The sequence below is a fragment of the Cercospora beticola genome, chromosome 3 (genome assembly GCF_033473495.1).
Source record: "Cercospora beticola chromosome 3, complete sequence".
NCBI lineage: Eukaryota > Fungi > Ascomycota > Dothideomycetes > Mycosphaerellales > Mycosphaerellaceae > Cercospora > Cercospora beticola.
In genome coordinates, this window is record NC_088937.1 from 3021869 (window position 1) to 3041892 (window position 20024).

General features: G+C 53.9%; 9 protein-coding genes across 9 annotated transcripts; 5 read left to right on the top strand and 4 right to left on the bottom strand.

Moving 5' to 3' along the window:
- Positions 1 to 408: 408 nt before the first annotated feature.
- FBA1 (Fructose-bisphosphate aldolase 1) lies at positions 409 to 1694 on the bottom strand (the record flags this gene model as incomplete). Its single annotated transcript, XM_023596076.2, has 3 exons — positions 409 to 508; positions 562 to 1495; positions 1649 to 1694. The coding sequence occupies 3 exons, from the start codon at positions 1692 to 1694 to the stop codon at positions 409 to 411; spliced, it is 1080 nt and encodes a 359-aa protein (XP_023457408.1).
- A 700-nt stretch (positions 1695 to 2394) lies between these two features.
- RHO25_005171 (uncharacterized protein) lies at positions 2395 to 4011 on the top strand (the record flags this gene model as incomplete). Its single annotated transcript, XM_023596077.2, has 4 exons — positions 2395 to 2407; positions 2461 to 2505; positions 2563 to 3480; positions 3545 to 4011. The coding sequence occupies 4 exons, from the start codon at positions 2395 to 2397 to the stop codon at positions 4009 to 4011; spliced, it is 1443 nt and encodes a 480-aa protein (XP_023457938.1).
- Positions 4012 to 4544: 533 nt separating this feature from the next.
- RHO25_005172 (uncharacterized protein) lies at positions 4545 to 6026 on the top strand (the record flags this gene model as incomplete). The annotated part of the gene is made up of 3 exons (XM_023596078.2): positions 4545 to 4610; positions 4683 to 5813; positions 5865 to 6026. 3 exons carry the CDS (start codon positions 4545 to 4547, stop codon positions 6024 to 6026), a joined length of 1359 nt encoding a protein of 452 aa, XP_023457667.1.
- Positions 6027 to 6440: 414 nt separating this feature from the next.
- Positions 6441 to 7212, top strand: RHO25_005173 (uncharacterized protein; the record flags this gene model as incomplete). The annotated part of the gene is made up of 2 exons (XM_023596079.2): positions 6441 to 6696; positions 6776 to 7212. 2 exons carry the CDS (start codon positions 6441 to 6443, stop codon positions 7210 to 7212), a joined length of 693 nt encoding a protein of 230 aa, XP_023457668.1.
- A 573-nt stretch (positions 7213 to 7785) lies between these two features.
- RHO25_005174 (uncharacterized protein) lies at positions 7786 to 9117 on the top strand (the record flags this gene model as incomplete). The annotated part of the gene is made up of 1 exon (XM_023596080.2): positions 7786 to 9117. One exon carries the CDS (start codon positions 7786 to 7788, stop codon positions 9115 to 9117), a length of 1332 nt encoding a protein of 443 aa, XP_023457937.2.
- Positions 9118 to 9762: 645 nt separating this feature from the next.
- Positions 9763 to 10418, top strand: RHO25_005175 (uncharacterized protein; the record flags this gene model as incomplete). Its single annotated transcript, XM_023596081.1, has 2 exons — positions 9763 to 9790; positions 9841 to 10418. The coding sequence occupies 2 exons, from the start codon at positions 9763 to 9765 to the stop codon at positions 10416 to 10418; spliced, it is 606 nt and encodes a 201-aa protein (XP_023457396.1).
- Positions 10419 to 10939: 521 nt separating this feature from the next.
- RHO25_005176 (uncharacterized protein) lies at positions 10940 to 15253 on the bottom strand (the record flags this gene model as incomplete). Its single annotated transcript, XM_065602626.1, has 5 exons — positions 10940 to 11400; positions 12444 to 12601; positions 12655 to 14987; positions 15068 to 15126; positions 15214 to 15253. 5 exons carry the CDS (start codon positions 15251 to 15253, stop codon positions 10940 to 10942), a joined length of 3051 nt encoding a protein of 1016 aa, XP_065458698.1.
- A 641-nt stretch (positions 15254 to 15894) lies between these two features.
- On the bottom strand, positions 15895 to 16590 carry RHO25_005177 (uncharacterized protein; the record flags this gene model as incomplete). The annotated part of the gene is made up of 1 exon (XM_023596084.2): positions 15895 to 16590. One exon carries the CDS (start codon positions 16588 to 16590, stop codon positions 15895 to 15897), a length of 696 nt encoding a protein of 231 aa, XP_023456914.1.
- Positions 16591 to 17419: 829 nt separating this feature from the next.
- Positions 17420 to 19295, bottom strand: RHO25_005178 (uncharacterized protein; the record flags this gene model as incomplete). Its single annotated transcript, XM_065602627.1, has 2 exons — positions 17420 to 19062; positions 19121 to 19295. The coding sequence occupies 2 exons, from the start codon at positions 19293 to 19295 to the stop codon at positions 17420 to 17422; spliced, it is 1818 nt and encodes a 605-aa protein (XP_065458699.1).
- Between the last annotated feature and the right edge of the window lie 729 nt (positions 19296 to 20024).

A 20024-nucleotide genomic window follows, 5' to 3' on the forward strand; every position in this document is an offset into this window, starting at 1 on the left:
GCTCAACGCAATGAGTCCATTTCGCCGTCCTTCCAATATTCCGTGACCCAAGACTCTGTTTCGGCTCAAGGGCTTGGAGGCTCAAGGGCTTGGAGGCTCAATGGCAAAATCTAGCGGCTATTCGTTTACACGCGGCATTAATCTTTTGGGGGTTCACAACGAATGACGACGGAACAATTCGGAAAAGCAATTGTGTTTCGAAGGTGTAATGACCGAGGTATTCAGCAATCGAAGCTCATGGAACATTATCGTGCTACGGAGAGAATACCATTCGGTTCGTAGTCGCGGCAGAGTACGAGTAAGGCAACGCGAGAAGCAGTGAGTGCAATTTTGGAAGTAGCTTTTCATTCATTTCTTCATGATGTGCAATTCATCCTAAACACAATGCTCGTAACACATGAGGTATATCTACAATTGGTTGGCAGTGTTGAAATCCGTGAGCGCGACCTGGATACGCTTTGACATGGTCTTCTCACCCTCGCGCACCCACACTCTTGGGTCGTAGTACCTGTAACATTGTTAGCATGTCTGTGAAAGTGATTGTGAATCAATGAAACGTACTTCTTGTTTGGCTTGTCCTCGCCATCTGGGTTGCCAACCTGGGAGCTGACGTAGTCCTTCTTGGAGATCATGTAGTCGCGGATACCCTCGGTGTATGCGTACTGGAGATCGGTGTCGAGGTTGACCTTGACGACACCGTAGCTGATGGCATCGAGGTAGTCCTGCTTGCTGGATCCTGATCCACCGTGGAAGACAAGGAAGACTGGCTTCTCGTCCTTGGTGCCCTCCTTCTCTTGCACGTACTTCTGGTGCTTCTGGAGGAGCTCTGGTCGAAGCTTGACGTTGCCTGGCTTGTACACACCGTGCACGTTACCAAAACCAGCAGCGATCGAGAAGTATGGAGAGATTGGTGCGAGAGTCTTGTAGATCTCGTAGATGTCCTCTGGCTGGGTGTAGAGAGAGTTGTTGTCAACATCCTCGTTGTTGACACCATCCTCCTCACCACCGGTGATACCAATCTCCATCTCGAGGAATTGCTTCATTGGCGCAGCGCGCTTGAGGTAGGCAGCGGTGGTCTCAATGTTCTCCTTGACAGACTCCTCCGACAGATCGATCATGTGCGAGGAGAAGAGTGGGGTGCCGTTGGCCTTGAAGAACTTCTCGTCCTCGTCGAGCATGCCGTCCAACCATGGCAGAAGCTTCTTGGCGCAGTGATCGGTGTGGAGGACGACTGGAATGCCGTATGAGGGAGCGACAGCGCGGATGTAGTGGGCAGCTGCAACTGCACCAGCAATGGAAGCCTCCTGGTTCTTGTTTCCAACACCCTTGCCGGCGAAGTACGCGGCACCACCCTGGGACATCTGCAGGATGAGAGGAGACTTCGCATCGCGGGCAGCCTCGAGCGAGGCGACTACGGTGGAGGAGGAGGTAACGTTGATAGCTGGGATGGCGAACTTCTTCTCCTGGGCGTACTTGAAGAGGTTCTTGACATCATCTGCGCAAAAATGTTAGTGTGACTGGTAAAAATGCCTCTCCTGCCATTGGACGACAAGGAGCGGCGAATTGAGCTTCATGAGGCTTTTGGGAATCCATTGAGTGGAAGAGAGTTGCCGCAAACGCTGCCTCTGCTGGAGTTCGCTCGACTCACCTCCGTAGATGACACCAGCCTTGGTGGACAGCACGCTTTGAGCCATGGTGAATTACTGTGGTGAACTTTTTCCAATTACTCGTTTCGCAAAAAGAGTTTCGGGGATGACCTTGATGGGTTGTCGAGGGTAGATGTATGAGGGAAGCTTGGTGTGAGCTGGGAAATATAAGACAAACAGTCGAGGGCTGGAGCGAAGACTTTGTCACTGCCTTCAGCACGACGTCAATCCAAGGCCGCTTGGTGGGGTCGAGGGGTAGTCACATCCCTGCGCCTTCCGTGGGCACCTCCGCCAATCCGATCATTTCCGAAGTGCAAACTGCCAGCCGTGAATGCGGCTTCGGCGCGTGGCATTGTTTGTTTGGTCGCATGCTTCACCGTCCGCTATCTCGCTGTCTTCACGCAGAGCTGGAGAGGCGCAAAGCTGCTGTGCGACGCCGGAGATGTGATCGATGGCCGCACGAGCGGTGTTGCTTCGGTCAGGGCGCTGGTCCAGACTAGAAGCAAGCCGGTGAGATAGCCATAACGTCGTTGTGGGGGGTCATGACCAAAAGGCCCGGTTGCCATGGCTCGTTGAGAATTGAGGTGTTGGCCAGTCTCACTCGTCCAGACCGCCGCATTTCTGCCTCAGGTGTCTCCAAGTCGGTGAAATGTAACGCCGGTGGCTGCGTCCCAGTTGAGATTTCCCTCGATCGCGACACGCGCGCGACGAGAGCTCCATTCCAGCACCAAACTTCCTGAGCCTCATCATGTTGTGCGCAAGTGAGTACAATGGAAATATCTCGATCTCAGACTTCGCTAACGCCGTCGCACAGTCTCCGGCGAGGCGCCGCAAGAGCCGGTGGCCAGTCGCAAGAGTGGTCAGTCCGGCGCAATGCATCAATGTCAAATCACATAAAGGCTTACAGTAGGTGTAGGCAATGTCTTCGAAAAGCGCTTGATCCAGGCTTACATCTCCGAGCATGGTACCGATCCCGTCAATGGCGAAGAGCTCTCCGTGGACGACCTCGTGGACCTCAAACAATCGCGCACCGTTAAGCCTCGACCTCCAACCCTCACTTCGATTCCGGCACTCCTCTCGACTTTCCAGAACGAATGGGATGCGATTATCCTTGAGGCGTACCAATTGAAGCAACAGCTTGCGGAGACGAGACAGGAGTTGAGCACTGCGCTATATTACAATGATGCAGCCCAAAGAGTCATTGCGCGCTTGCAGAAAGAGCGCGATGAGGCTCGGGATGCCTTGTCGAGAGTGTCAGTCAGTGGCAGTGCGAACGGCGCGAATGGCACGAATGGAGATGCGATGCAGGTCGACAACCAGCCACTGTCTGGAAATGCTGCAGCCAAGGTGACGGAAACACAAGAGCGTCTTTCGAGCACACGCAAGCAACGCGCTGTGCCACAAGATTGGGCCACCGGCGATCACATTCAAACCTACGATGTCAAGGCTTCTGCAGAGACCCAATTCACTGGGGCGAAGCACCTGGCGGCTGACTCCTCCGGCGACTTCTTCTTGACTGGCGATTCGGATGGGACCATGGGCATCTTCGACCTGGGAGCAGGCTCTTTCACAACGAGAAGCAATCTTGGCGCTGGCGCTATTCTCAGTGGTGCTTGGGCGAATGATAAGCAGGCTGTGTCGACTGCGAACGGAACGGTCGTGGTGGCTCAGGATGGTGCTGTATTGGGCAAATTCCAGCAACATGCCGGAGCTGCCAACGCACTTGCTAGTCATCCAAGCGGCGATCTCCTGGTCTCTGCTGGCTACGACAAGAGCTATATCGTATACGATCTGAGCACAATGCAAGTCATGACGCAGGTCTATGGTGATATTGGTAGGTCACAACCCAGCCTCTCCGCGTCTACGCATTCTTGTTCACCGCAACTAACATGCTCCAGAACTCACAAGTATTGCCTTCCATCCTGATGGTCACCTAATCGCCGCAGGAGGCGCCGATGGATCTCTCCGATTGTACGATGTGAAGAGCTCGCAGCTGGCACACACTTTCCCGTCACCTTCGGGAGCCAACCCTGTATCAGCAATTACCTTCTCCGAAAATGGAACCTGGCTCGCGTCTGCCAATTCTGGTCAGACCACAGTGACAGTCTGGGATTTGCGGAAACTCAAAGCACTGCGCACCATCGATGCAGGTCTAGCGGTAACTGGCCTCGCTTGGGACTACACTGGACAATTCTTGGCTGCAAGTGGCCCTGGCGGAGTTGTCGTCTCACAATATACTAAGAGCAGCAAAACATGGAGCACGCCCCTGACCAAGGCTCTTCATGCGCTGGACGTGAAGTGGGGTTCCAAAGCACAGAGCCTTGTGGCGCTGACAGACAGTGCCTTGGTCGTTTTGGGGGCATGAAAGGTCGATGCAGCAATCGGTAGGCTGACTATGCCTACGCTCTCTTGATTTTGAAGCGCCTACTGAGTTCACAAGGCCCATCTGGGAGTAAATGGTTCGAGCTGGATAGCAGCGCGTGTGTAGCATAGAAATCTCGGATATAGCAGCTCAATTCCGAACCCTTGCCACTTCACAGTTCACAGTCCAACACATGCTTGCACACTCTCCTGTCCATACACGAACGCGTCCTTCTCGCCTCCACGCGATTCTCGATCCCACCCTCTACCCGTCTCTGTTCTTGCAGCGACCGCCGAAGCAGAGGTGTTCGCTTGTTCAGCAGGCTGTAAGGCTTTGTTCCACCTGCGCAAGCCACCACCACTCCACCCTTGGTTTGGCGCCGCGCTCTCGACACCAACACACCACTCGACCGCCGCTTTCGCACTTTCGCGTCCCTCCGACACAGGCAGTGTGACGAGCTGCCGTGCAGCAACACCTTCCATTTTGCGTAGACCGAACAGATCAGCCGAGCGGTGGCTTCGAGCAGTGACGACAGCATGGACGGCGGAGATTCGGGCAGTGGCTCTGGAGGTTACCCGCTGCTTCGCCGTGAGAGCACGAAGGTATGCACTACATTTCTCACTCATGAGATCTGGACGCCACTTCACTTGTCAGAGCCTGACATGATTGCACAGCGCAACTACAATACAATGGCGTCGAGCCACAGAAGCTCTTCACCCGACTCGCTCTTCGTGACGCAGGACGACCATTACAACAACGAGCACGCCGCACAGCGACCACGCTTGTCAAACCGATTGGCCTTGCCACGCCTACCACCTCGCTATCCTGGTGACGGACTGGACTTTCGCAGGCCCATGACGTCGAGTAATGTTGGTGGCAGCAACGGCAATGGAGGACGTTCAAATGACACTGGAGTAATCGATCTGACAGCGGAGGATGATATGCAAGAGACAACAAGACGTTCAGGGTCAATCTTTGGTGAACCGTCAGGCGGGGCTTCACGTGCTCAACGCGGCCCACGCTTCGGAAGAAACATAATTGATCTCGAAAGTGAATCAGAAGCTGAGGAACGTCCGCGGCACAGCTCACATGCTGCTGCCTCACATACACAACCGCCGAATTACTTGACTTTGTTTCCGCCGCGTGCACCTAGCACGACCAACCCACATCCGCGCTTTGCTGGACTTCGCCGTCCACAGCGTGCACCACCATTCGAGACAGACATGGACGACCTCAATCCCGGACGCTCGAGATCGAACGCTCGAATTCGCCTCAATGGCGACTCTGCACGCGGCCATCGAAGCGTGACACCATATCCGAACGGCTTCGCCGAGCCTATTGATCTCACTGGCGACGACGACGATGTGGTGTTCGTCGAAACCAGGGCGGGCGTAAACGCAGACCGGCCGACAGCGACAGCTGGTGCCGGCACGCGCTCCATGACCGATCGACTTAACGATATCAGGGCCATGACTGGCGGCGGACGGCTTTTCCACCACCTCCATAACTTGCAGCACGCACTCGGCGCGTTTGCCAGGGACACTCATGACCCTATACCTCACATGCCTGCAGCCGGACCCCTCGCAATCGGCCTCGAATTCGATCTGCCTGCATTCGATATGGGCATTGCGGGTGGAAATCAAACTACCGCAGACAAGTACGAGCCACCTGCTGCGGCTTCTAAAGGCTTCACGCGAACTCCGGCCGAGGATGATGTTCTGGTGTGTCCCAACTGCGGTGATGAGCTTGCTGTCAGCGAGGATGAGAAGAAACAAGAAGTATGGATCATTAAGAAATGTGGCCATGTAAGTTGGAAGTCATGGAATTCTAGGCTTCACCATGCTAACTATGTACAGGCGTATTGCGGAACCTGTGCTCAGTATCGCACGAAGACGTCGAGAGGAAAAGGAAAGGCCCCAGCGCACCGCATGCCACTACCGTTCAGGGAATGCGTGGTCCACGGGTGCAACGAGAAAGCTGGCGCAAAAGCTATGCTTCACGTGTTTTTGGGCAGTTAGTTGCACATTTGCAACGATTGCGAGTACATTTCAATTCCCCCAACGGAAAGCTTTCAAGCAGGACTCGACTCGGCGACGGGTTATGCATGATGGAGTTAGGAGGGTTTCAAGCATTGGAAGCATGGCGTTCACTTTAGCGTCATCTGTTCGTTATGCCTCATTGAGGAGATGCAGGATACGCTAGAGCTGTATGAATGTAAGAAGATATGATCGAATACGCATTCTGCGTTCTGTATCTTTCCTTTCACATCACATTGCACAGCACATGCTGTAGCAGGGGCAGATCCGTGCCTCGGTGGAAGTGAGCTTGGCTTGGCAGGCGCGGTACAGGGTCCAAACAGTGGGAAGCTACCCATGGACTTTTTATCCACCTGTTGAGAACAGCTCACAACTCACCACGATATTGTCCACAACATGAACCGCCCGAAAGACTCACAGCAGCCTGTCCCTGCGGTCTCGAAAGAGGCTCGCAAGCAACCATCCTTCGGCCCGAAGAACATCTACCTCATCCTCTACAACTTCATCTCCGCACTCCTCTGGTCCGTTGTTCTCGGCCGCGTCCTCGCAATCTCCTCCACCAAAGGCTGGCAATACGTCTTCACCGGCACCGCAGATTTCACAAAATGGACACAAACGCTCGCAGGACTTGAAGTCTTGCATGCCGCAGTTGGTATATCACAACCATAAATCCTCTATTGCAAAGAAGACGCACAGGCTAAGTACTTCCGTTTCTTCTTCTCTCAATATAGGCCTCGTCCGCGCACCTCTCTTCACAACTCTCATGCAAGTCGCCTCCCGCTTCCTCCTCGTCTGGGGCATCGCGCACAATTTCCCCGTTCACACCGCTTACTCGCCCGCCTACTCTACTATGCTCATCGCCTGGAGCGTGACGGAGATTATTCGCTACTCGTATTTCGCGATCAATTTGACATACGGCAAAGTTCCTGGGTTTTTGACGTGGTTGAGGTACAACACTTTCCTTGTGTTGTATCCGCTGGGGATCTCGAGTGAGTGTTGGTTGGTCTATCGCGCTGTGGAGCCGGCGAAGAGGTGGAATGCTAGTTGGGAGTGGGTGTTAAAGGCGATTTTGTTTGTGTATGTGCCGGGGGCGTATGTGCTTTATACGCATATGATGAGGCAGAGGGGGAAAATTATGAAGGCTGCGAGGGAGAAGAAGGTGCAATAGTGGAATGGGATAAGATGGATGGGGCGCCACAGTTGGTGGGATGGCATGAGACGTGTATACTCGGATAAAGCCTGCGGTGGGGCGGCACGAAGAGGCAATGCCTTCGATGCAAGATGTCAGGCAAGCCTCAAGGCATTGAGCAGGCCGTTTTGCAGGGCATCGTAGGAGGTGTATGCTGCAGCGAGTCGCCCAGTAGGTGATGATGCAGCATGATGTGGTTGCCACGACTGAGCAATGGACTGAAAGTACGAACGCCAATACATAATATGAACAAAATGCTCTACTCTGATATCACTCACTTCCTTTTATGGCTCGACTCGCGATCAATGGCAGCCCATGCTTTTCACAGAAGCATTCGCCATTAAAGTTCATGGAGCTTGAAATCTTGGCTCGCTGAATCCCAAAACCTCACGTCTCGTACGTGTGCTCTGTCGTTCCGACAACAAATGCATTCACCCTCCCCTCGCCTTGCTTCCGCTGGTGCCTTATATGGGACGCGAGTGGAGACCAAGTCTCGATGGCATAGCTGAATCCACACGAGAAGATCGCACCTTCTCATATGCACCACATAGCATGCAACCCCGTCGGCGGAAGGACTCTGGCCTCCTCGGACGCTTCCAACCTACGAAAGCGGGCACCACCCGCAAACGTCGAGATGCCTACAACTCGGCGCCTAAGCGATGGGCCAAGTATGCTGCCATCATACTGCTGGCCTGGACAGTGATCGAGGTCCTACTCGCCAAAAATGCCATCAGTCGCGAGGCTGCCACAAAATCCCCGGCCCTTGGCGGAGAGAAGATCTTCATAACCTCGATTCACTGGACCTCAGAGAATATGCTACGATACAACTGGATCCCACAGGTGATAGAGCTGACGAAGGCTATCGGCCGCGAGAATGTCTTTCTCAGCATCTACGAGAGTGGGAGTTTGGACGACAGTAAAGGCGCCTTGCGAGAGCTCGACGCTCAACTAGAAGCAGCTGGCATCAGTCGGAGAATTGTGCTGGAGAATACGACGCATTTGGAGGAGATGGAGAAGAGACCTCCTGTAGGCGTGAAGAAGGAGGGGTTCATTCAGACACCAGAGACAGGACCTACGACGGGGATACCGGGCTTTGACTACACACCATCGGGCAAGATGGAGTTGAGAAGGATACCTTACCTTGCGAAGGCAAGGAATCTGGCATTGGATCCGCTGTTTGAGCTGCACGATAAGGGGTTGAAGTTCGACAAGGTCCTGTTCTTGAATGATGTTGTATTCGACAATCATGACATTCAGACTCTACTGCACACGAACGAGGGAGAATATGGCGCTGCATGCTCATTGGACTTTTCCAAACCTCCTAGTCTGTATGACACATTTGCTTTGAGGGATATTGATGGCAAGGAGCCACTGATGCAAACATGGCCATTCTTCGGTAATGGGAAGAGTCGAAAAGCTCTCAAGAACAGCAAACCCGTGAGAGTGAAAAGCTGCTGGAATGGCATGGTCGCTATGCCGGCGGAGGCCTTCTACGGTGGCTACCGATCACTGAATTTCCGTGCTCTGCCCGACAGTCTGGCAGACTCACATCTCGAAGCTTCGGAATGCTGTCTGATTCACGCCGACAGCCCCTTCTCGACATGGAAAGGCGTGTACCTAAACCCAAACGTGCGTGTTGGCTATCAGCCAGAAGCCTATGGAGTGGTACACAAGGCGAATTGGGTCTCAACGTTCCGAGCTGTCCATGGTATCTGGATGAATCGACTGCTGCGCTGGACTTCGTTCATCAGGCATCGGACTTCGACCATACAGCAGAGGATTGCAGAGTGGAAAGCAGCGTCCGAAACGCATTTTGAGGGCGGAGACTTTTGCGCGATAGATGAGATGCAGGTCATCTACGAATTTGGCTGGGCTCATGTTTGAGTACCTCGCTGCAGATGTACAGTTGTACAGAAAAGAAAAACGCAGAGTGAAGTCTCGTTTGGTATATGGGCTTCTGGTCAATTGGAACACAGAACAACTGCTAGAACGAGGCTAATGCCATGTGTCAGAGTTCCATCGTCTCTTCTCGTCAAATCTCTATACAATGTTGTCGATGTTAGCTTCGCCCTACCTTCACGTTGCATTTCAAGCTTCAGCGTCCTTGGTCTCCGACTTGCCATTTGACAACAAGCCTGATCAATACATTGTGAAGGCCTCTGCAGTGATGGCTGTTGCTCACACACGGTACGGATCCAGCAGGCTTCTCTCATCTTCGACACCGCAGTTCTTGGGTCCAGAAGCGTCTCTGTTCATTGCCAAAGATTTCCCCTCGCACTCAAGCATAATGCAAGAGATCAACAGAAGGACGCAGTCCATAAAGAACTTCATACATAAGCAAACAAAAGATTTCCACAGATTGGACGAGATTTCCAGCATAGGTCACAACCAACGCTTTTCTCGAGCAACAGCTTCCCTCATCGACGTATTTTGCCGACCGTCTGAGTGGGATCCCACTTCAAATCGCTCTCCTATCGCCTCACAGTCAATTTAAAGCCGTCCCAAGACCACTTCCCCCATTCAAAGGAAATGTCAGCCACCATCCCCCAAGAACTCCGTAAGCACAAATTTGCATACAACCCGAGATTCTACTAACCAACTTCCCAGCCCCCAACTTCTTCACCCAAGACTCCGCCTTAGGAGTCCGAAACCCCCTATGGGGCAGAATCAAACCCCGAACAAGGATCACCCTCGAACACCACGAAGATGCCCTCCGCTTAGGAGCTCGCTATACAATCGAAGACCTCGTAGACTTCGTAGCTACTGCCCGACCTTCCATTTCGGTCGATATACGACATGTCAGCACACGGCTCACGGATGCCGGAGACTTCGTGGCCAAAGCATATGGTGTGGAGCGTGCGGTTGTTAGACGAGAATTTGAGGCTGCGCAGAAATTGTTTGGTGTGAGTAAGAGGAAGGATTTACTTGCTGCGGCGAGGAGGAGGGGGAGGGAGAAAAGGAGGGGGCGTAGTGGGTCTGCTAGGGAGGCTTTGAGTGAGAGAGTGGCTACTGTGCCGACTGAGGATGTGGCTGAGGATTCTGATGAGATGGAGACAGTGGAGCTTATGAGGGTGGAGCGGGCTGCGAGTATTCTTGCCGGGCTTTCACGAAGAGCATGGGAAGAAGAAATAAGTGTCGAAGAGTGTGAGGAAAGGATGAGAGAGCGTGAAGACGGGTTTGACTAAACGAGATATCACACTGGCGTTTTGGTGTGTTCCTCCGCTGCAACGATACAGCCATGGCATTTAGCATTGAAATACTCAACATGACGGATCGGAAATGAACGAGAACGTTGGATTTCGAACATCTTTTTTCGTGACCTTTCCTTTAATTCATACAGCTATCTGAACATGTACCGGCAATCCTTAAACGAGTGTGTGATACTGCCATACAAGCAGGCCTGTGTCCAATCGCGAGTCTCTAGTTAGCTTGGCAGTCTCCTCGTACGGTGCTACACCAAGCCTAGGCGTCTTAAGCCCTTCGAAAAATCGTCCAGCGATTAAACAGAGCCCACAAATCCCAGCGCAGGCCTGCCTGCGTCCAATCTCGAGTCTTTAGCTTGGCAGTCTCCTCGTGCGGTGCTACACCAAGCCATCAGGCGTCTCAAGCCCTTCGAAGGTCGTCCTGCGATCAAACAGAGCCAACGAGCACCAGTGCGGAGCTTCCTTCAACGTTCTTCAGTCATGCAACTTCTCCTTCCCTCGGCCTACTCAGATCCTTCACCATCGACCGCCTCCTGATCACCACCCTCAGCATCTCCGTGAGCTGGAGCAGCAGCCATAGCATCTCTATAAATCCCGTTCATCGAAGTCTCCGCAGCCCGCCTCAAGAAAACCCCATTGTCCTGCTGCGTGACATCGTAGGCATACTTGATCTCTTGTCTCGGCAACTTGTGCTCATCAGCGACTATGGTAATAGCCGTCTGAACAAGCTTCGAGATCCTAGCCTCGGCCACACGCGGCGAAGTCATGTTTGAGACTTCGCGAACCGTCAACTTGCTGGTGAGTAGAAGGAAATCGAGTTGCTCTTCGAAGGAGATCTCCTTCTTCTTGCCACGGTGGGCGGGTCCGAGGACTGGGGTATTGATTCCGTTGGACGAGTGAGGTGTAAAGATAGCGTCAATGTCGATTTCGATTTCGGTGATTTCGACCATGATGGGTGGTCGTGCTGTGTTGTCAGTGTTGTGAAAGTTGTGTTGGTTTGTCTGTGTTGCTTCGAGGGTAGGGAAGCGGATTTGTGGGTTGTGATGGAGAGGAGAAGAGAGGAGTACAGTGCAAGATGCCCTGCTTAAAAGTCTTCGACGCCATAGGAGTGAGTGAACGGCTCGAGTGAATACCTCGAGAGAGCACCATGGTATTGTGAATGCTCATCCAACACGTGAGGGAATTCCCGTAACTGTGAATCGCCTATTCTGTTCACGAGTATTGAAAGGAAGAGATGTGTGCACAAAGCCGTTGTTCACTAAGCAGTCAGCAACATCACAAAGAAGACAGACGTGGAGAGCTGGGTAGGGTTGACGAGAGGGATAATAGGGTATTTTGTTGTGCATGACCAAAGCTAACTCAATGGCGCCATGCCTGTCAATGCTGTAATTGACTCTATCAGTCTGCTTCAGTCTCTTCTCCTTCTCGGCGGGGCCAAACCTCTGCGCTATGCATCTCTATACGTGTGGTGGCAGACAAAGGGGGTGGCGGCGTGGTGGGTATCGATGCGGGCGTCTCATACGTGCGTCGTGATCTCGTGCTTCGGGTAGATGCGAGGTATTAGCGGGAGGGGGGAACTCGTTGAGGATCCTCCGCAATGGTTTTGCCGCGGGATAGATACCAGGTGAGTGGCGGATCTCGTTGGTAGTCTGTTGTCCATCCGACATGGTGGCCAGTCCCTTTCACTCCAATACCATCAAAGAGTGGTGAAGAAGTGGCCGAATGCGCAAAGGTCTCTATGGGCAGAGAGGCAGTGTGCGCGCGACGATGAGGGCCGAGACTTCAGCGATTCTCGTATCTCGCCATTCTCGCCAGCTACCATTGCCCTTGAGGAAGGCCATCGGAACCAGGCTCGTCAGGATTTCCGGTGCTTAGTGCTACGCCCGGCTAGGACATGGTCACGTTGCGAGCGGCTGCAGCTTTTGAGATATTAGCCGGAATCCTTGACAGCAACATGAAGGAAGTGCCGTCGATGACAAATTGGCACCAGTTTCGAGATGTGCTTACCTGATTGCTGCTTGATCTGCTCTCGGGCCCAGCGAGCAGTGTCTTGCGTACGTTGGGAGAAGTCTTTGTTGGCACGAGTCTCACGGGCCATGGACGTGAGCCACTCGTGTCGGAAGAACTGGCTGATTTCGCCTCCGGGGAAAGCCTCGGAGATGTCGCTAAGAATGACAGTCAGTGAATAGAAAACATAAGTGGAGATTTGTGAACATACCCAATGACACCCATGCTAGATCTCAAGAGTGCTTCAGTCCGGTTCGGGTCGAGGTATACGCTGTGTAGAAGCTGGAAGATCGATTCGATGTAGGGTTGGAGCAGTTGCTGCTTGTTCGATCCTCGTAATGCCATGACGATCCCGCTCCAGGCGTCCATAATGCCTTCACGAAGGGACACGATGTAGTCCAGCATCTCGAAACTCGATGCATTTTCCTGTGTGCTGATGCCTGCAGCTTGCTGAAGAACCTGGGCGACAACGGAGAGGTAAGGCTCGAATTCGCCACCGATAGCTTGAGCAATATCACCAAACGACTGCAGGATCGCCGGCTTGAATTGATTCCCCAACGTGGTGCTGCGGAGATTGGTGAGGAGACTGTTCATAAAGTCGTTGCAGTATGGCTGGACCTTCTGATCGAGCGCACGGGCGATGTCAGTAACGAGGCCGATTGCAATCGAGCAGACCTGTGGCTCTTCCTGGTTGTTCAGCGCCTTGAGCAGGAAAGGTTGAACGTCTTTCATGTACTTGTCGAAGTCGCCCTCCAGAGCGTTTGCGAGCGCGCCAATAGTGGCAAACACGGTGTCGGGTGCACTGGACTTGGGTGGCAGAGCTTGCAACAACTGTAGGGAGAGCAACATGATGCGATCAGCTTGTGGGGCGATCTCTTTCTCGAGGCGCTGAACGATGGCCATGATGACAGATGCGAGGGATGTGCGGAGCTCATCAAGAGTGAGTCGCTCCTCCACAGAGACCACTTGCACATTGATCGTGCTCTCAAGGCGCTGGAAGACAACTTCGCACAAGCTAGCAACCATGTGCACGCAGTCATTGGCAGCATTAGTGACGAATGCGTTGAGCACTTCGTATGCCGCAGTGCGAAGCATGTTGTCAGGGGTGCTCTCGGTAAGCTGGAGCAAGTGTTGAACGCTGGCCTGGAAGTGCTGGGAAAGTGCATTTGTCTGACAACCGGGTTCGCCAGCGAATCGATCGGCCAAGTTCATAAGTGCCCAGCAGCAAGAGCTGGCCATCTTTGGGTGCGAGGCCAGACCTTGGAAAAGTGCGGTGATAAGTGGCTGCAGGTGTTCCTGTGGATCGATGCTGTCCGAGACTGCTTCACAAATTCTGCCAAGTGCGAAAGCGGCAGAATCTCTGACCTGGACGTGGGCGTCGCCCATCATCTGAATCAACACGGGAAGAGCTTGCTTGACGAGAGGATCAAGGACCTTCTCATCCGGGCCCTCCATCATCGCGCCAAAAGCAGATACGGCTGCGTCCCGATAGTGCCAGTCTTCGCTTCGCAAGTTCTTCTCCACGAAAGCCAGGACTTGGGGTACGACCTGGCTGCCAACAGCCTGCGCCCAGAGCTGGACACACTGGTATGCTGCGCGTGAGATATTGTATTCGTCATCGCCCGCATCCTCGTCCTGCTTTGCGAGCAGCTCCAACAGCACAGGCACAACTTCTTGAGTCGCAACACGTGCGAAGTTGAAGTATGCCCGCAGCTCGGTGCTGCCCTCTGCCTGTGCCTGAGCATTGTCGTCCTCGATACTGATCTCTTCTTCGCACACTGTGCACCAGAATTCCACAGCCAATTTGGCAACATCTTCTTCGTCATTCTTCATGCCCTGAATCGTCAGGCCGAAAAGTGCCTTCTCCATATAGAAGCGCATCTTGTCGTAGTACAAGCCCATGATTCGGTTCAGGCATCCGTAAGCACCCTGCTGGATTCGGGTGTCTTCGGCCTGTGTAGCTTCGCAGATGACCTGCATGATGTAGTTGCGCTCGCCCTCATTTTCGAAGTTGGTTCGCACGAACTCAAGAGAGTCGCCGAGGGCTGTAATGGCAGCATTTCGGATGTCTACGTTTGGCTCCTCTTTCCGTGCACCTTGCACAACCGCAGTCAAAATAGCATTGCTGTGTTGTGCCAGACTATCCCTCAAGTCCTGATCGTCTGTTTCGCAGATGAAACCAATTGTGGTGAGAGAGGATTGTTTTGTGCGGTCTGATCCGTTGCCCACATTCTTGACGAGTGTTGCCATCAGCTCCGGCCATTGCTCTCGGGGCAGATCGATAGCAGCAATGGCGGCAATGAACTGCGCCGCTGATTGTCCTGCTCGGGCATCGTTCGATTCGAGTGTCTGCAGGGCAAGCTGCTTGACCTGGGTCTTGATCTGGGGGTCTATTTGCTCGAGCCATCGCTGCTGGACTTCGCGGAGGCGGGTGTAATCACGGGCGGAGAAGGAGTTCTTGAGCGCGAGGCCGGCGGCCATGCGCACAGTGGCGTCGGCTTGCTCATTGGCGAGTCCGCTGGCAAGGGTGGTGAGGTATTGGGACTGTGAATTTGCAGCGGGCGGTCAGTGGGTGTTCCGTGGGCAAGAGAGAGGGATGTGTGGGTGGGCGAGAGAATACTTACGAAGTCCTGCTCGGCAGCCTGTTGCAGCTGCTGCTCGGCCTGTGATCGAGTGTTCGCGTCTGCATCCCCGTTAGCCGTCTTTATGGTCTGTTTGGTGAGGCAGAAGGTGCCAAGGGTATGCCTCATCGGCGCTGCTCAACACATACCTGGCGAGAGAGTGCCGGCCAGGACCTGATTGACGTCCATATTGGCGGTGCGAGTGATGCGCCGAGCGGGTGTGTGTGTGGAAGTCGAGCTTCGGCGCTCTAATTAAACAGTCATGTAAGAGCGAGCGGTGGTCGCAAACGAAGTTTAAGATTCGTGTGGACGTGGATCTGCAAGGGTTTGGGCTCTGGCCGATCTTGCCTCCTCCACACTCGGGCGCTGTCTGCAGCCAACAACTGAGCGGCGGTGGGAAAACGAAAGGAGTGCGGATTCTGGTGGGTGCTGGCGACAGAAGCGTTGCAAAAAGACAAGCCGGCCTGGGAATTGCGTGGAAGAAAACGCGCTTTTGGATGCCCCGCGCAACGCAGCCAGCCCAAGCGCTCTCGCTCACCCCTGGATGAGAGACCGCCACGCCACGCTCGAACACGGCTTTCGTGCAGAAGAACTAAAAAATTGCCCGCACTCGACACTTACGTCAGAAACGTCAGACAACGCGCTGCAGACCGGTCACGCGACTCAGTTGAGCTGCCTTGTATAAGCCTTAGAAAATCGTGGCATGCATAGAAATTGCTATCAAGAACGCTATTGGGTATCATCAATCAGAAATTCACGCAAAGTACAATACAGCGTTGTACAAGTGGACGAGCCCATGCCTTCAGTCCTTTCGCCTCCGTCCCCGTCCTCTATTCAACATCCATAGGCACAAGAAATGTTGCTTCCTCGAAATCATCGTCGTCAACTATCTGCACTCCAGCAACGAGCGACTTGCGTGGAGAACTTTTCATTCTAGCCAAGGGTCGTGCATTGGTCGCTCCATCAAGTCCGGCATCGTCACCGAATTCTCCTTCGTCAAAAAATGCATCCATATCAGATTCCACTTCATCCTCGTAGCTACGTTTCTTGGAGCTTGCGTCTTGCGAGCTTGTCCCGCAGAAGCTGTTCTGACTTGATGCGATCGTGCTCTGTGATCTTGCTAGATCTGGGATATCATCTGCCCGCCTATCGAGGGCGGGCGGTGCTGAGGATATCGGCTGCGAAGAGAGTCCACCAGTCTTATGTAGCCCGCAGAATGGCATGAGCTCATTTGAGCTCGAGTTTATGGCGCTGATGCTCGGTCGCGAGGGCGCCGCAGACGAGTGTGATTGAGAGGGATCCGAGCTTGGGAACGGGAACCCCGGCGACCCCAACGTCTTATGTGTTTTGTATCCTTCTGGTACCGACTTGCGGACTCTCATGCCGACGCTGAGCAGCGAAGATTGTGTTGCATCGTCGAGTGGAGGGGACAGTGGTGATCTCGCGTTCGTTGCCCGGCCAAAGAAAGAGTTCAGTGTCGTCTGGTTGGAGGGTTGGTATTGTCGCTTTCGTGTATGGCCCGACATGGCGTTGGCTGGTATTTACTGCTTTGGTCGCGATGTCTGTGCAAAGGCGGAGCAGTCGTGAGCGTTGTCGTTGCTGAGAGAGCCGTGCACGATGACGGAAATGGCAGGAGAGACACGTCGGAACGCGTCGAGGTGGAGGCAGGAATAACCGGCGTGTAATTGGCTCGATCACACAAGCCTTGCACTTGGTTCGTGACTTTACCTGGCACTTTCATCAGCGTGATATTCTTGTTGGCAGCAACCATCCTGCACGGGATATGCCATCATGCGAATACGACCTTGGGCAATCTACCGGCCAGCCGTGGACTGTTGAACGGCATCGAGATGGCACGAAGGCTTGAATGCCGGATCTTTCCCACGCTGCGCTGCGCTGGCGGAGACACACGTGCGGCGAGAGCCTACGATATGGTGCGGAGAGCATTTTACACAATGGATCCCGCTGTCGATCGCATCTTTGTGGTTCCTCAAGGGCTGATCCGTGAAGAAGCGAAGCGGAGCTGGAGCAAAGATTTCATTTGAGCAGACGTGATGACCTCCTGGGTCTTCATCTGCTGCTACCTTTTCTGTACACGCACGGAACCAATATGGCTCTTCCATCTCGAGCAGCAACACGCTGTGGTGCAAGCTCTGCTGTACAAGCGTGGAACCCATACAGCTCTCCCATTCCAAGCAGCAACATTCTGTGGTGTTCATCCTTCACTTGGCCGGCCAAAGAAGTCAAGAACACAATGCTAGCCTCCCAAAAAGTCAATCACACAACGCAAGCCTCCCAAAAAGTCAATCACACAACGCAAGCCTCACAACTCGTCTCTCTCCACAGCACCTAGCTTCAGTCCTTGCGGCGATTGTCCATTCGCAAAGTCATGGACACTCCAAGTCTGTACGGCTGCCCAGGGCGTTCGACCTTGGTACGCTTCGCTGGACCATCGTTTGCTGCAACTGGGACACTCTGGGCCGCATCACCGCCATTGGTCTGGTCGGGAGTCTGCTCGTCCGTTTCCATCGGCTCGTCCGTTTCCATCGGCTCGTCCGTTTCCATCGGCTCGTCCGTTTCCATCGGCTCGTCCATTTCCATCGCATCGCGCTTCTGCGGCTTTGGAGGCGGGAAATTGATCTGCTGAGATTTGGCCAGCAGTGCTCTCCAGTGCTCGTCGGTCAAGACTTTGCCCTCATTCATCTCCTCCTCGATTGCAGCGAAGTGAGAATCGACAAGAGCTCTCTGTTCATCCGACACTGCTCTCTTCATCATCACGCCCTTCTGAATCATCAGTTTTGGCATGTACTGCAGCAAGAAGTCTGCGTGGAGTCTGTCCCGCTTTCTCTGCTTCGCAATCCCGTTCTCGAAGAGGTCAAGAGCATCGCATTTCTTGCATGTGAAGACCTCATCCTGAGCTTGCCGGAAATGCTCAAAGTCAGCCTTCAGGAACTCGTCGCGGTCGGGCAAATCATAGTGCGCCTCGCCTTGAAAACCTTTTCCGACACAGCCTGGATGGAAAGGCTTGCTGCACGTGTCGCACTGTAGCATGTACTGCAGGTCCATCGAGCGGCATGTGCAATGCGTTGCGAAAGGTTCCTTGGCTTCTCCGACATTTGACCATTCTCCACCACGAACATCTTCAAGCACCAAGAGGTGACTTGGGTGATCTCTCAAATGAAGATGGTAAGCGCTCGCGTTGCATGAACCGCACAGGATGAATTCCGAGTTATTTTCCGTGCACTGTCGGCAGCGGTACAGCTCCTCGGTCAAGGCTTTGCCGCATTCGCCGCAAACATCGCAAGCTCTCGTTGGATGCGTTGAGGTGGAGATGGCGGGCGTATTGCTCTTCTTGCTCTTAGCTGGACGCGATCGGCGCTTAGCCGGTGCGACGTTCTCGAAACCCATCATACCAATCTTGCGTTCTGCATCATCGAAGACTCTGTCTGTCTCTGTTTCGAGCCGATCGCCTCGAATACGTCGAGTCTGTCTTCCGTTCTGCGCAAGAAGGAGAGTTCTGGTGGCGCTGTCCATACTAGCGTTGAGCTCGTCTGCTGTCACGATTGTCGAAGCACGACGTCGCGAGCTCTTGATCGGAGGATCTTCTCGGCGTTCAGGAGATTGACTGGTCTTGCGGAAGAGCGCCTTGTATTTCTCAGGGGGATGCAGGCTCCGGCTCTTTAACTGTGCCAACTCCGACTTCTGCTTTTCCCACTGGTTATCGGCCTCCTGGCTACGACCGCGCACGTGGCCTAGTTGACAGACCCGGCCCTTGATTTGGCGACCAGTCTTTGGGTTTTTCTTCGGCGCAAACACTTGCTTGTCAACGTAATGACTCGGATCCGGACACTCGAAAGGCTTGAAAGCTGCCTTCAGATCTGATCCTGTGTCTCGAGTGGCGGGCATGCAATTCGAACCACAGATTTCGGGCTCGACGGTGACGATGTCATGTCCGCACTTGAGGCGATGGAAGTGAGGGCGGTGCAGATAAGGCGCCTCTGTCAAAGACGTCAGTGAACGATACCGAAGAAGATGCCTTCTAGCCACCACACTTACCGAAACACTGCGTGGAGAAAGTGCGGCCTTGCGAGTCCTTTGCGCGCTCCCTTGCCGGGGCTTGAGCGACGAACAGTTCTTCTTGCGGTGTTGGGGAACGATCCATGGGCTCGTCATCGTCCACGGCTTCTTGCTTGATGCGCACTGGAGGCGCCGCGCGGTATGGGGGGTTCATGGTTCTGCAGATCTGGTTTGGTCAGCAAAACTGACCGGACGCGAACTCGATCTCTTCAGCGCACGCCGCGCAAGAATTGGGCAGTTCTTGCGGACCACCGTTGCACTCGAGGTGAATGGGTGTTTGTATTTATATGGACGACGCGGGGCGTGACGCGCTGCGTTCGGTTCAATGCCGGCTTAGGCGACCGTTCAGGCAACAAACAAGGGGGCAGGGCAGGGCCTCACTTGCTTCTTCAGTTTCAACTGGTTCAGCAAAGCTGCTCACTGTCGCCCTTCCATAGCTGGACTCGCTGCGGCCAATGAGATGTCTCCAGACAACACTGCACTTCTCGACGGTTGGCGAAAAACCGGTGCATCTCAGGAGCTGTGCAACAGTCGCGCAGCTTGAGCAGCGCATCGAATCATCGGCATTCGAGGCCTTGAGGTTTCAATCTTCGCCTCTCATTCTGTATCAACGCCGTATGCTGGCGGCGGGAAGCGCTATTTCTCCGTGACAGGAGAGTGATCTGTTTGCTCATAAGCTCGGCCCAGGTCAAACTCCTGCCATCAGCTGCTGCATGGGAGGCGAGAAGCAATCGCTCGACGTTATTCTCTCTCCAAGACCTGAGCGACTTGCCTGCTCCCTGAGCGACGAAGACTCGTGCCGTGCAGTGCAGAGCCCTCTAATACACGCGTGCATGCACCTTCTGCCGTGGCCTACAGCTAAGCAGAAACTCATATTTGCTCT